At 42.0% G+C, this 14,971-nt stretch overlaps 1 protein-coding gene across 1 annotated transcript in view; it reads right to left on the bottom strand.

Annotated features, from left to right (window-relative positions):
• Nucleotides 1–14,971, bottom strand: part of LOC104083239 (protein unc-80 homolog) — a gene marked incomplete at its 5' end in the record, with an annotated part of 109,269 nt that overhangs the window by 57,968 nt on the left and 36,330 nt on the right. Inside the window, 7 exon segments of the mRNA XM_009586655.1 lie at nt 487–684; nt 2,969–3,069; nt 4,576–4,779; nt 8,342–8,507; nt 12,114–12,141; nt 12,143–12,224; nt 14,783–14,918. Of these exon segments, the coding sequence (XP_009584950.1) occupies nt 487–684; nt 2,969–3,069; nt 4,576–4,779; nt 8,342–8,507; nt 12,114–12,141; nt 12,143–12,224; nt 14,783–14,918 (915 nt within the window).

Below are 14,971 nucleotides of genomic sequence, written 5' to 3'. Positions count from 1 at the left end.
CTAAAAAGGCACAATCTTGTAACTGGTCACTAAAAGTGCGTCACTAAAGAGACTGTAACATTAAAGACTAATGTGTACAACTCTTGGAACAGCTCTGAGAGCTTAGACCTAAAAGAAAGAAATTATGCAAGATTTTACAAGAATTTTGAGAGTGATTCTTATTAACAGATGAGAAGAAACATGAAAAAAGAGACTGGACTCCAGGGGCTGATAAGTAGAAGCCATAAAAGAACATTAATTTTAAAGTCAGGTTATAAGCTTTTAAATGACCTTATCAGCAACTAAGATTCTTCCCAATCAATACAGATTACGTTCCTTCCATAATGCTAAATGACTTAATAGGTTTTTTTACAGCAGAGCTGTGATTAGGAAGGGCTGTGTTCATTTGTCATGAAAGAACTGTTTGAGTACATTATGCAGTCCCTGAAGGTAATTATGATCTGCCCGGACAAACCCCAAAACATTCTGCTTTTTGCCTCTACTCACTTCCTTTTGCTTTTTGCTTCTTGCCACACTGTTCAATGTGCTGTTTTCTCGCAGAGAGTCCACTGTGTCTCCATACAGGAGCTTGATGGCCCGGACAAGGCGAGCACAGGACCGGCTGTGATGGAGGTAGCAGTGTGGGTGACAGTAGTCAATGTGGGTACATATGAAACTTTGCTGGTTGCATAATAGGATCATAACCTTGAAAAGAAAAAAAGAGAATAGTTACCTATAGAAAAGGGAGTTACACAGAGAATGGCATAGGGCAGCCAGTGATGGGGACAGTCAAACTAACTTTTCCACAGCCTAGCTGGGGAGGCATGAAGCTCAACACAGCTTTTTGAGAAGGTATGTGTGTCTGTACAGAGCTCTATGCTTGCAAGTGATTTACAAACTAGCTAGGCATGGCTGAAGAAACACCAGTGTTAACAAAGCAGACAAAGAGACAGAGCTGCTGTAGATGTGTATGTTTGGCTGGTGGCAAGATTAAGGCTGAGGAAAACAGTATTCTCTCAGTTTGCAGAAAAGCTGTTGTACCGCCACACTGAGACAAGGGCTTAGGCTGGAGATTGTCAACTACTCAATCATCATTAGAGCTGCAAACCCACCAGGTTCGGGGGTCAGTTTCCTTCAAGGAATGGGAAAGGAAATGTCTCCATTTGCTCTCAAGTAGGAATAAACTGTGCCAGTTGTTCTGCATATGCTTCCCTCACTGTGCTTGGGTAGGCCCATGCAGCCTAGCTTTCTGTTAGCTGGCTCAGTTACTATTTCTAGTGGTGATGCCATATGGCAGCAAGGAGCTGTAAAACCTGTCTAAGAAACAGAGTAAATATTTAGGCATTTAGCTATTTTGAGCCCTGCTTTGCTGCAGCAACACTGCTATTAGTCCCTAAACTAATTAATTAAAGACAGCCTTGGGTAAGTCTACACTTCAGTGATGGCTCTCTGGTGTAACTCGGAGGGTTTCTTCCCAGAGGAGCAGAACTAAGTCCAGCAGCTCTTTGTACACTGGTCTTCATGTCACACACAAACCCAGCCACTTGGTAGCACTCTGAGGAAAACACACAGAGATCCCCAAGCCATTCGCACTGTAGGTGAGAACTGGCCTTTATGAATCCTTCTCTTCATCCCACAAACCTAGTGGAGAAATACCCAGAACTACCAGAAAGAGGCTCTCCCACCTTTTCCATCCACTTATTGTCTGTGGAGCTGCAGTCTGCTGGCTCTCTCAAGTAAGGCAGCCACATCACCCTCAACCCTCAAATATTTAGGCTTCCAAAAAGTCAGGACCTTAATTTAAAACAAATCTGCGCTGCATATGTGGGATTCTTGTCTTTGCCTGCCTGTTCTGGCCTCATGTTATTTTGGGGTCAATCATGAATAACTCAAGCCACTAGTGTTGTATCAATGTGCAAATGGTATAAACCTCATCAGCATTGCATAGCCTCTACCCAGCCTCTAGTCCACTGTTATAACTTGTAGTTACAGTACACTGACATAGAGTGAGGACATCATGCTCTGGGCTGCTGTAAAGGACAGGTAAAGGAAATGCTGGTGCATGCATAGAAGTAACTGGAACCAGTGATCCTTTTGAGTGGTTTTCTCACAACCATTAAGTAAAGCAGGTTTTTGTTTTGCCTGTAGTTTTAGTGACCATCCACCCACACCTTCTTTCCAACAAACAAAAAGACAAAGTTCTCATGCGATATTGGTACTTGCGTGGCATTAACTGGAACAGGTGATTTTTCAAATCTTCCTTTCTCCTATGCAGGCTAATCACATGTAAAGTGAGACAAACATCTCAAGTTCCCTTCAGTTTATGCCTTGTATTTATGAGTCCGTGCATCCTCCCACATTGAGCAAAGGCACCATGATTTATCCTAAGATACTAACTAGGGAGATGCCTTTATCCTCTAGCAATTCATCACCTAGTACACACTCTCATGTCTGCCATGCTCAGTTTAGTACACTCGAATTTCCAAACCTGACAGAGAAGCGGGGTCAAAAAGGGATTGGAAAAACGCCCTGAGGGAAAATCTTCTGGTAGTTAGTAAACGTAGTGGTTACAACAAAACCTCCAGCTCTAGTAGCTTCTAAAATGCCATTTCCCAGAAGCTGGTAGCCCAGCTCACACTGTAGCCCGTTCTGTTACTCTTCCTGAACTACCCACTACTAGCCATGCTGGAAATAAGATACTGAGCTAATGGATTTTTCAGCTGTCCCTGCACACCTAGAGAGAAATAGTCCCTTTTCCCTTACGCACTAAATATATGAAATGGACAGAGGGAGCAAGACAAAAACTTTCTGGTTTTAGTCCATTTTAGAAATGGCAAACAGACGACTTCCAAAGGCCGCAGCTTACTTACGCTTGAGATCCTTGACGCTACATGGAGAAAGCACAGATTGTGATCTGGTTATTGCCAGCACAAAGGTTTTCCTACTGAAAATGCCATCCTTGAGAGCGCTGCCAACGACTCATACTTACATGCAGCCACGACATGTTCCGATGATAGTTCTCCTCCGTGCCTGTGTTGCTCAGCACCTCGGGCTCAATGCTAGGTTCGCTCGCGCTCCAAGGGCTCCCTTCTTCAAAAGAAAAATACCCAAAAGGTGGTTGTTTTTATTGCTCCCTATGTGCTTAAAGACTAGGGACAGCACTTGTAAGCCAGGCCAGCCTTGTGGGAACAGACCAGAGTACACAGAATATGCCACACTGGAAAGACTGTGTTTGGACACCCCTCCCCAATCCTTGTATCATGCTGGCTTGACAATTACAAGAACCGTTTAGACTCGGCTCACAGGCCATCCTGTCAGTAGCAAACGCTGCTCCCTCCCCACTTTTTTCTTTAATGGAAGGGGAGAAGGTAAACGAAAAACATCAGAAAAAAATTCTTTGCACCATTCAGATGCTGCAAATGGTTGGTTTAGTGATCTGCATTGACTGGGCTCTGTGGTTAAAAATGTCAACAAAAATCCAACCAGAAGTGGCACGCAACTGGAAATGCCAATGGGCAAAGTCACTGCTAATTGCCCATGGAAACTGCTAATGTCATGGGGATGAAAGGGGAAAAAAATCCTGATTCTAGCACACTATTCTAGAGAACTCAGGCAAGGGAGAGATTTCTCTGGGAAATTCACTGATCCCTGTGTTTCCTCTAGTCGTTTCATAACCTTTGGGCCTCCAATAATACTAACATTAATGCTGTTAAGAGATGGCTGGGGATGAACTCTGGTTAATCCTTTCTTTCTCCTCTTTAAGTGAACTGTGACTTGCCAAAGCCTACAGAACAGGCAATCCCACTCTCCATGTTCACCTACTGAAGCATCTTTTGGGCAACATAAAAATGACCATTAAGCTTGGGAGGTTATTTCAGCTCCAAATGTATCCAAACCGTAGTTTTTGGTTAACACCACTAGCAGAGGGAGCCCCTTTAGTTCGACCATGATGAAGATTTCTCATGGCAGGATGCACTTTTAGTTTCCATAAGATAATTATATGGGGATCCATCTTTTGAAGACTAAGGAAGGCATCTGTGAGCTGTAAAAATATATGTATATGCCAATATGTAGAAATATAGTATGCAGCATGTACATGTTATGTTCTACATATAGGAATATATATATTACATGTCATACAACATGCCTATAACATCATATGCTACATAGAATATGAAGTACATGTCTGTATATATATCCTATCTGTTAATACGGACAATAAAATATCATGTATGCATATGAGCTCACGTATTCATTAAATCATATGATTTAGGGGTGTGTGTATGTGCATACACACATGTGCATGTGCTCCCCTAAAGACAGCATGCATTTGGCTGGCAGGCACCAGCATTCCAAGAGTTCATGCTCTAACACGGAGCTCTGAGTTGACAACCTGTGGATGGAGCTGACGCTGCACCCAGGATTTGAACCATGTTCCTCCCAGGCCCTAGTTCAGGCAGTCCCTGAAGAGGACTCTGGTTTTTCCTAGCCTGCTGGGGTGGGGGTCTCTTGTCATCTCTAGCTCTGCTGCAATCACATCAAGAGTTTAGGTCCTGCCTATTGTCCCCTCCCTTTCCACCCACTCGTCTAAGTTACCTATATCAGTGACAGTGTCCCTGCTGTGGGACAGCTGCAGCTCCTCATTCTCAGACTCTGAGTCCTGCCGTGATAACTTGGTGCTCTTTAGGCTGCCGGCCCGGCGAATGCTGGAAAGGGAACCCCCCTTCTTCACCCGGAAACTGCGGGTTCCTTTAATCTGGAGCAAGCGGGAGCCTCCTATCCTGATCTTCCTGCTGGGAACTGTATTAAAAGAATAAAAGAGGACTTTTTTCCCCTTAATTTTTCCCCATTTAAAAAAAACAGATATCCTGGCCCTCCCCTCCCTCCCGACCCTTTGCTGCCAGCCTGTATTGCAGCGTCTTTTCTTCTACCAAGGAATGTGGGGCCAGAAGCTTCCTCCAAAGCCACCGCCAATGCAGCTCTGTCAATCAGGCAGTAAAGATGCTTTATGGAAATGTGTTCAGCACCTCATTTCCTGGAGACCTGGTGCATCACCTCAGGCCTCATCTGTATTTGGAATTAGCCCTCGTTCAACCACCAGCAAGTAGAGTCAGCTGCTCTAACAGAAACCCAAAACATGGACAAGGAAAACCTACGATTCACACCAACTTGAATCCATTCCTGTCAGGAAACAGGATCTGCCCAATGGATGTAAATTGCAGTTTTCTTTGCCAGTCCCTGGGGTTTACATTAGTGCAGAATCACCTCTTGCTAGGGATAGATGGCTGAATCCCAAGCGTGAACAAGGCACCATGGACAAACCTATTTTCCTGTGGGCCTGGGTTCTGTAAACCTCACTGAGCTCTGCAGTAGGATCAATTATTTATTCATACAGCACGTGTGACTGCAGAAGGGTAGTCTGCTTCATGAGGTTAGCACGCAAGACTTCTTTGAAGTAAGATTTGCATAAATCCGTGTCTCTGCATGTTACTCTTCATCATTAGAATGCTTTAGAGGAAACAGGAGCACGTAGATCCTCTCCTTCAGACAAATCAGCAGCTTTCAGGCATTAACAACATCCATTGACACTTTGCATTTTTGATGAGCACAGACATGAAATGGTTCAATGTTCAAAGCACCAACCGTTTGCACTTTCATTCTCCTCTTAGTTCAAAGGCAGTACATGGCAGTATGTCAGTCCAAATGTTGCAACACCCAGTCATTTTACTGCAGATCTAATCAGGCAAGGCCATGTGTGATCGATTACCTTTTGGTGTGTTGTTGAGAATGAACAGGATACAGCTTTTTGGATACCACGGGTAAGCAAAATATTTTAATAGAATTGTATTTTGGCTTCACGAAAAATCAAACACACCTTTACTCCCGAGAATGCCCCTAATTCCTCCAGAACCCAATTCCCACTCCAATTTCCAGTGGCTAACATCCTGGCCGAAGACAGCTGGATAGGTTTTGAAAGCTACTCCTCGGTCCTCATGAACCAGCTGGGCAAATCACTGTTGAGTGACCAGAGAATCTCCCTCCAAGTGACCATGCGGAGTTCCTTAGCAATCACTACTGCCTGAATTCTGTTCAGATCAGCCTTAATACAGTGGTTCAGTTCCCCCAAATGGCAAACCATTTAAGAACTTGTAACTGCATTTCATGAAGTCTGCAGAATCCCATTTTAGCATCCAAATAGTACATATGATCCTTTGAGAGCCTGAATCTACCTAGCTTTAGTGTCTGCATTTCAGACCTACCTGGAGCAGATTCTATACAGTAAACTCGTAGCTTTTGGATAGCTGTTAAGCCACGCCTGGGGTGAGCAATGAGAGCAAGGTTTTTAAGACTCCGGAAAAAATGAAAGGAAACAGATTAGTACTCATCAAAGAGGCTGAGATAAAGAAACCTGTCACTGCAGGCAAGAAAAATTTAGTTACATTCACACAACAACATTTTCTTATCTAGAAAAGTGTAGATTACGAAAGATGCCTCTGCATCTGTTATGTTTGGCCCAGGTGGACCCCCAGAAGAATATGCTGTGGCCAGAGAAAAGAACATAATTATTGTAATTTATAAATATAATATTCTCTTGCATTTACTTAGCTTCCAAAACCCTGCAAATACATTTTTGCTGAAGTATATTAGTATGTTAGGATTCAGCCTTTCTACCATAGTCACTTTTCCCATCTCTAAAATGTAGTGAAGAGGCAGCTTTAGTAAAGGAATACTACATGACAGCTTAGGGAAAAGGGAGAATGGGAAAAAAAAACAACTGAAACTGCAGGGAAAATGTAACTTAACAGAGTCAAGGATGCAGAAAGTTAATATTATCTTTGCAAAAATAATTCAATTCTGCATTATGCCTGTAGCACAGTAATACATGAAGGAAAACCTAAGTCAGCATTGTCTCTAAGAAAATTAGCGTAGTTAGAGACTGGCCACCAGCATTTTCCAGCCAGACTATGTGCTTGTAGGCATTCTCCCACTCAGGTAACATCCCAGTGGATGGGACTGCTGCCTGAGAGGCTGAAAGTGGTTTCAAGTAATTGTCATAACTATCTTCAAAAAAAACCCAACCCCAAAACCAAGCTTTTTCTCATCTAAATAGTTAAGAGACATCTTATCCCACTGATCTTAGACCATCAGACAGACATAACGCTGTGTGCTTCTCTGGGCTGCCAATATGCTAAGGGTACAAAAAATGAGGTTGAGCATGAATTTATCCAGCTCACCTTTCTTAGGTGGATACCTAGCTGTCTTCTCAGGAGTAACTGTCCCACCTGACACAATTTTGGAGGCAGTTTTACATCATGTAAGTCTTGGAAGCAGTTCTAATATTTTCTCCAGTAATTGTGGCAGGGTCTCAGCTGAAGACAACACAAAATTTATCCAAAGCCCCCTGAAGTCAATAAAAGCTCCTCTGAATCATTAACACACATTACAGTTCCTAGAGAATAACCAGCCACAGACTCCATTCTTTTCAAACAACCATCAAACATTTATCCTTTTCAAACAATCATCAAAATTATCATTCAAACATCTGCACCTTTATATGGCTATTATGAGACAGAATTTAAACAGTTCTAGAAAACCTGTTAGAGGGAGAATCATTTACAGGTAACTGTCTGGCAGTTTAGCCTCTAATTCTAATTGCAAATACGCACGATGACTGTATATTGTATTGCAACACTTGTACCATCAGATAGTATGTGAGTTTTGCATGAGATGGCTCAAAAATGGAAACAATCTGCTGTTCTCAGCAAACACAGTGAGCTTGAGGTTTGCTTGTACAGTATACAGTATGTTGGTAACATTAATCTGCTAGCCATCAAAAGCCACATAGGTGTGTGTTTTTCATGTGGTAGCAAAGAATCCAAGAGATCAAGTGACCAACACTAATTCTGTGAGATGCCATGACTTCCAAACCAGTACAGATTTTCACAGAAAGATCCCAATCTTCCCTCCTATTTGTGGTTTTCCCAAAATGAAAAATTGTAATCAGAATAAAAACCAAACAAGAACACTTTTGATCTTTATTTTTAAAGTGAATCAAATAGTGATGCTTCTCTCAGCATCTCACTGAGAGACAGTTTCAAACAAGGAAGGCATCCTCCTTTTTAGAAATCTTGCAATGCTCTCAATCGGTTTCAGTCATAGCAGTGTTTTATAAAATTTAACATCTTTGCTTCTCACATTTGTTATATTGAACCCTGAAGGCCAGAAGCGTCTCAGAAATGATTCAAAGCCACGTGACTCCATGGCCGCCTGCTTTTTAACAGAGTCTATGCAAATGAAAACATAAAATCAAGCGCCACTTCACAAGCCCTGAGAATACAAAAGCCTTATTGTGCTGACAAACCTTTTTTCTCCTCGAAGCCAGCCTCAGATTTGAGGGTGTGGCTGCTGCTGTGCAGGGAATCCTTTGAATCTTCGTTTTCATCCAGAACCCCAGCAAAGCTGATCTTTCTTTCATACCTGTGCCGGTCCATCTCAGGGTCCAGACGCAGCCTGCAGCTCTCCAGATCCTGTAGCAGAACGTAGACCACACAGATGTGCAAGCAGTATGCTTTTCACTGCAACAATAGAAGCTTCAGGAAGATAGCTTCAGATGAGAATTTATTTCTATCACACAGTTCTCCATCTACCCTGACACTTTCTAATCCAACTACTCTTTGGGCTTGCTGAGCCACGGTGTCAGGATTGAGGTTAACAGGTGTTAACACACATTTCTGGTTAACACTGCTGAGTTAACACTGCCTGTCTGCAGGCTTATGAAGGGGAAAACACATAAATGGTCCCTAATGGATAGGTGGCAATAAAAGGTGGCTGTTGCCGAAGATGCCAGGTGGATGGTTAGGTCTCTACTCCAAAAGGCTCCCTGTGGTTGATTAGGGAACGTGTTGCCACTGTACTCTTCAGAGGCAGAAAAGCTGAGAGAAACCTAGCTGACAGTGCGACAGCCATGCCAGCACGGCCCAGAGCAAGGTTTCTGTGTGCAGATCAGGCTGAAAGGACACAGTGGAAAACAGGGAGTAATAAAAATGTTTGCTGCACTTAAATTCTGGAAAATAAATAGCATTGCACCAGAGAGAAGCTAGTTTGCACCATCATTTTCTCCTGTTAACAGAAATGGCACCATTTGTGCCACCTACTGGCTACCAGTTTGGGCCAAAAAAAGCAAAAGTCCTAAGATTCCACAAGCTATGGATTATCATCCGCTTTCTCTAACCACAGCTAGAAAAAGTGAAAGAAAGACTGTGAACTCCCACACTGGCAAACACAGTTAAAATGCTGGGCTCTTTAAGAACATAATTTGTGCCTTTTGACTGGGGATGTAATCAGCTTTGAGACTCCCCACCCAAAACATAACTAGCTGAAATCTAAGATGACACAAAGCTCCTTGCTCTGAGTAAATGGCTGATGAATGTGAATGATAACGTCACTGAAATGATCCAAAACAGTTATTCCGGATAAAATTCTGTAGGCTCAAGAGATCTCATATGGGAATTTGCATACAAAACTCCTATAGAAGTTACTGGGAGCTACTTGGGTAGTTACAAAGTCTGCTACTCTGAGTTGGTTTGGAAAAAGAAAAAAGATTTTCTCAAACATATGTTCTAGACTGAGCTGTGCTTAAATGGGTTAACTAGCCTATCTAACGCCAGCTGAAGGTCCCAAACCATTTGCAGTCAGCTTTGCATCTCCAGGGAAAATTATCATAAATGATTATCAGAAAAGCTAACAGTTGAATGCCATAACGGAAATACTTTGACTTTGCTCAATAAGAAAACCTGGGATATAAAAAGGTGGGTGCCTAAAATAATGATGTGTAGTATCTCTAGCATTGAAAACTTCCACGTAAATAGTTGAAAATGTATCTAACACAGTTTAGGATATGAAACAAAGACTAAAGCATTTCAGGATAAAAATCTGTGATCAAATCTGTCTGAATTACAGCAGCTTCATAAATTAGCATGCATAAACTGAGCCACGATGGCAGTACAGGTGCCATCCTAGGGCATGGTCAGAGTTCCCTTCCATGGAGTGTTTAAACACATTACTCCTCCTAGCTGTTTGTCAACATGCTTACATTGGAAATTGCTGCCCCCACAAATTAACTGACAGAATGAAATACATTCTCTTAGCACACAGTTAGTCTGACTCTATCTTCAGCAACTGCTAAGCTAAAAAGAATGACTTCCTACCACAGCAAATGACAACTTCCAGTTCTCTGGCTCTACGGTGGCAGCAGTAGGCTTCAAGAGAATGTATTTGTCACTCCCAGCCCTTTGCAAAGTGAGCTTGTGTCTACCCCACCAGCTTCAGTAAAAGGCTTTGATTGAAACTTCAGTCAGGACTGCCTACCTCACTCAAACATAGGTAAGGGTGCTTATGCCCTCAGCCTGGTAAGTCTGGATGGACTGTGGGTAGTTAAACTGGTTCACCACAACTAGTTCAGTTGCAAATGCTTCAGTTCTTCAACACTGCTAAGTCTGTGCTCATATCTATGGAACAGGTATGCCTGCAAACACCAATGGAAGTGAGATTTGCTCTACTGGAATTTCAGCTTTATGGACCATAACATTATGTACCTGATTCTCTTGGAAAGGAAGCATCACTCCATAAATACAGAGACTTAATATTTTAATCTGGAGTGTTGTTGGCTCTTTCCCCCCCACACCCCGTACAAAGTTAAAAGAAGCACTCTACGGCCATTTTCTCTAATAGGCTCTTGCATAACATGACCTTATGGTTTCTTCTGGCTACGCATCTCAGAATAATTCCTCCTCCTTCTCTCCTGTGTACAAGTCTGAAAAGCTATTAATCAGTTGCATTTCTATCTGGCACAAAAGGACAAATTTCTGTTGACCTTCATTACCCAACATATTCTTAGTTCCAAGCCTAACTACTTCATTGAGATGAATTCTAAACCCTGGTATTATCCTGCTTTTGGATGCAGTCATTTATTATGTAGTAAAAATACCTGAATTCTAAACCCTGGTATTATCCTGCTTTTGGATGCAGTCATTTATTATGTAGTAAAAACCTGCTGAATTTATCCCTGTTTTTTCAAATTGCCCTTCTTGCATACCTGGGGACTGAGTCACTTCATCATAGGTCATCTACAGCCTTTGAAACCAATTTCAGAACCTAATTACAATAATGCCCAGCCAAATCAGCCTGTCAAGCACAATTGCCATCAGCAAAATTTGATCTCAGTCTATCATTAACAAAAAACAGAATAGTAGGGCTAAATCCTTCATGTTCACTTGGAAACTTCTCATTCTTTCTTTATAATTTTTATCCTGATTTCCTAAAGATATTAGGCTTAAAACATGAAACTGCATGTCTGCCATTCAATTCTCATCTCATTCCATGTTAACCACCTCTGAAGCTGATGGTAACCTTCAACCCAATTTGTCAAAAGACAACTGAGTGCCTGTGTATTTTGTGAAACAACAGGCTGAAGGCACTGTTAAGCCGCGTTATTAGACATAAGAGAATCCACACAAGACTGAACCACTGGAAATCAGGTTTCATGGGTTCTGCTATTCACAAAATTAGTTGTCACCTAATCAGTCATTTAGCTTACTATTCATGCCAGGATTTGCCTGTGCCTCTCTCAGTCTCATGGAGGTTTATTTCTTTCCTTGCTTCTTTGTCTCTGTTTCTTTTCTTTCTTCCCCCAGTCCCTTCAGTTCTGTTGTCTAACCCAAGCCAAAAATCTGCAACTTTTAAGCTCCAGCAAATTCTGTACAAACCATCCTCTTCCCTTTCTCCTAACTGCCCTGTTCAGTTCTCTGTCAACTGGCCCTCCTAATCAGCTAGGTAGCACATGAGCTGTCACCTCCTGCAGTCCATCTCCCACACCTCTCAGGTCCCCCACACTCAGTTTCTTAATCCATCTGCTGCCCTCTTCTCTGTTTTGAAACTTTCTTGAACTTCCAGTACATGTTGTGCTTCCACAGTCTTATCTTCTTAATCAACCCATTTGATGTGCCCTATTCACCAGACAATGGCTCCTTTCTCCCTGCATCAGAGATCCACTTGAGTTATTAGCCTACCCTACCTCTCCTCAGACAGGCACAGAGCCCAATGACTTCTGTGGGCATGGCTCCCTCTCCACTTACCACAAGAGGCTCAGTACGTGGCCGGGGGGAAAGTGGTTATCTCCAGAAGAAGCTGACAGGCTGCCATTTTCAGTGCAAAAGGACAACAACATTTGGTAGGATTCACAGTGCCTAGGAATAAATATTTCTAGGGTGAGCAAGGAGATGATAGAAAATCTGGAACCAAGAGGTGATGGACATTTTCACATATGGTGCACAAAGCAAGCTGCACTAAAAAAGAGGAAAACCCAGACTTCTATCTATGCTACTTTTCCTACACTAAAAGGAACATAGTTAAACAAATACCAATTCATGTATTTACCAGCACATGCAGTAGTACTAACGCACTATAGTGTACTATAGTATGTTATAGTATGTTATGGTGAAGTATTTACTAAACTAAAATGATCTTACAGCATTTTGTATACACCTCATTTAAAGTAAATACAGGTTAAGAAGTAGACACCATTCTTCCCCTTTAGTTTTGCATTCAGCCAAATCTTCTGCAGTTCTAGAAAAGAACCACTTTAAAATACAGTAAAATTTCTCAAAATGCATGGAGTTATGACTAGCCAGCAAAGAGGTACTGTGCCTGTTATTAACTACTACCCTGGTAAGTGGAAAAGACAGCGTCTTTTGAAATCAAGCTTCTTTATTTGTGCACAGAATCCAAGTGCTATTTAGAGATAATCAAGGGGAAGAAAAAAAAAAAAAAATCAAACTGCTTAATCAAATTATACATTCAAATGGTTAACCTAAAACAAAGGGGGAAAGGGAAGAGGGATTATCGAAATACTTGAAGCTTTGTCTCAATTGAGTCTAAACAATCAGCTTCAAAAGCCCTACACTTTGTAACCCATCTAATGCCATTCAAAGCTTGAAAAGTACGAAGGATTCTTCAGTGCTTGATCAATTTGAAAAATACTATTTAGGATAATGGACAGCAAAAAAAGTAAATAAAAAAATGAGTTGTGACAACAACTAACCACACCTATTTTTAATAATGCCTTGTATTACTATCTACATATATTTCAGAGAGATTTATGTTTTCACTTGTTTTCCATTATGTATGATCTAATTACTTTTTGCAAAGAAACAGTCCAAACCAAACAAGTGAGAAGACACTGCAGGGATCAGATAAAACCAGATTAATCCTGTGATGCTTGCTAATTCCTCTGTACACATTACCAGTAATGAATTACGGACTTTGTAGGGACTACAATAATCTGAACTATCAAATACAGATGAGACGTACAGTGTAAAGGAATATCCAACTGCATATTTTATGCTCCTCAGTCTACTCCCTACAGCATACAGGGCAGTTTTTGAAAAATCTCTGCCTTCAGCAAGAATGCAGATCGGTTATTTTCAGACGCTGGCTTTCAGGAGAGTACCTGAGCTTTTACGTGGCTTTCTAGACTACAACCTGTTCTCTCTGTTTGCTTGTCTGAGACCACCCTTTGAAAGCAGGTCCGCATCCCCTTATGAGTGCCTTATCAGTGGCTGAACAGGGACAAGAAAGACTACCCTGTCACTTGGTCATGGAACGCAGTTGTTCTTCACCTTTCAAAAGTCATTCATGGTGCAGGAAAGGGAAAATTTTGGGTGTGCTCTCTTGCTTCAGGTATAATCTCTTAACGGGCTAATAAAATATCCAGAACAGCCACCCACATTCATGTAGCTACTAGTGCTGGCACACCACATAGTGGCACATGTGAAGGTCTACCTTAGGGCCAACACCTTCTCTTGAGATCATTTCACACAAATGCCATTTCACTGCTCCCACCTACTCCTCTCTACTCCATAGTTGGCCTTTGTGCAGTGATAAGAACAAACCCAGAACCACAGGAGAAGAAACCAGAAGATACATAAACAGTGCTAGCACACTACATCCAATGACGAACAACAGTACATGTACACAGGAACCAGTACATTACAGCACAAACGTATATACAAATGGTGTCTGGAGAGGACATAATGTTTGTTACCACCTTCACCTACACCTATAACAGTATGTGTTTTGACTTAATTTATTTTGATTCACAGGGCATGTTATAATTTGCATGCCTATCTAGACTTTCAGAATCAGTGATCTGTGACACACACACCCCCCCCTTATGTACACACATGTACAAATGTGTGTGTTTTAGTCATCTTGTTGTTATACACATTTTTAATGATACTTTTTATACCACTGTGCTATATTTCTGCCTGAGAATCAGGCAAATATACTGAAGTAAAGATTTAAAAGCCTTTGGTAGAGCTGTGCCAATTCACATCGGGGAGGAGTTGACTCTTCAACGTTAAGAAACAGAAAAGCAGCTGATCTTACACAAATATTTTGGCAGAAATAACTGGGAAGAATGGGAGTCTGAACCACTTTTGGCACTCAGGTGACACCAAGACACAAGAAATTAGTGCCCTGCTTATAATCGCAGTTGCTAGTATACAGGAATTGCAACTCACTGCCTGGTTTGACCCCCTTTTCCTTCAAAGTCTCTCAGTGCTGCTACCCATCTGTCATGTTGTCATCCAGGCACGGAAAGAATAGGGGAGGAAGCTGGGGTGAAGGTGAGGGACTGGGAAATACAGCTGGGTGGCAAGAGGATGAAAAGAGAAGAAAAATTAAGTGCTCCTAAAGCAGAGGTTCTTACAAGCGGGGGTTCTTGTAGTAAAGGGAGTCTCCTTACTGTCATCTAAAAAGTCTTCTTCCTCATCCTCCTTTCTCAGGCGTCTCTTGGTCTCCTCATCATAAATGAGGCCCAGCAGGTTGGCAGGGCTCTCACTCTCAGCGTGGCACAGCTCGTTGAGGCGGACACCGATTGCCTGCAGACAGGGAGAAAGAGAAAGCACAAGGAGGTGAGAACTGCAGCCCAACT

This window comes from Fulmarus glacialis, unplaced genomic scaffold (genome assembly GCF_000690835.1).
Source record: "Fulmarus glacialis isolate BGI_N327 unplaced genomic scaffold, ASM69083v1 scaffold26731, whole genome shotgun sequence".
In the NCBI taxonomy this organism is placed as follows: domain Eukaryota; kingdom Metazoa; phylum Chordata; class Aves; order Procellariiformes; family Procellariidae; genus Fulmarus; species Fulmarus glacialis.
The sequence above is the reverse complement of the archived record's forward strand: the minus strand, read 5'-3'. Positions and strand labels throughout refer to the sequence as shown.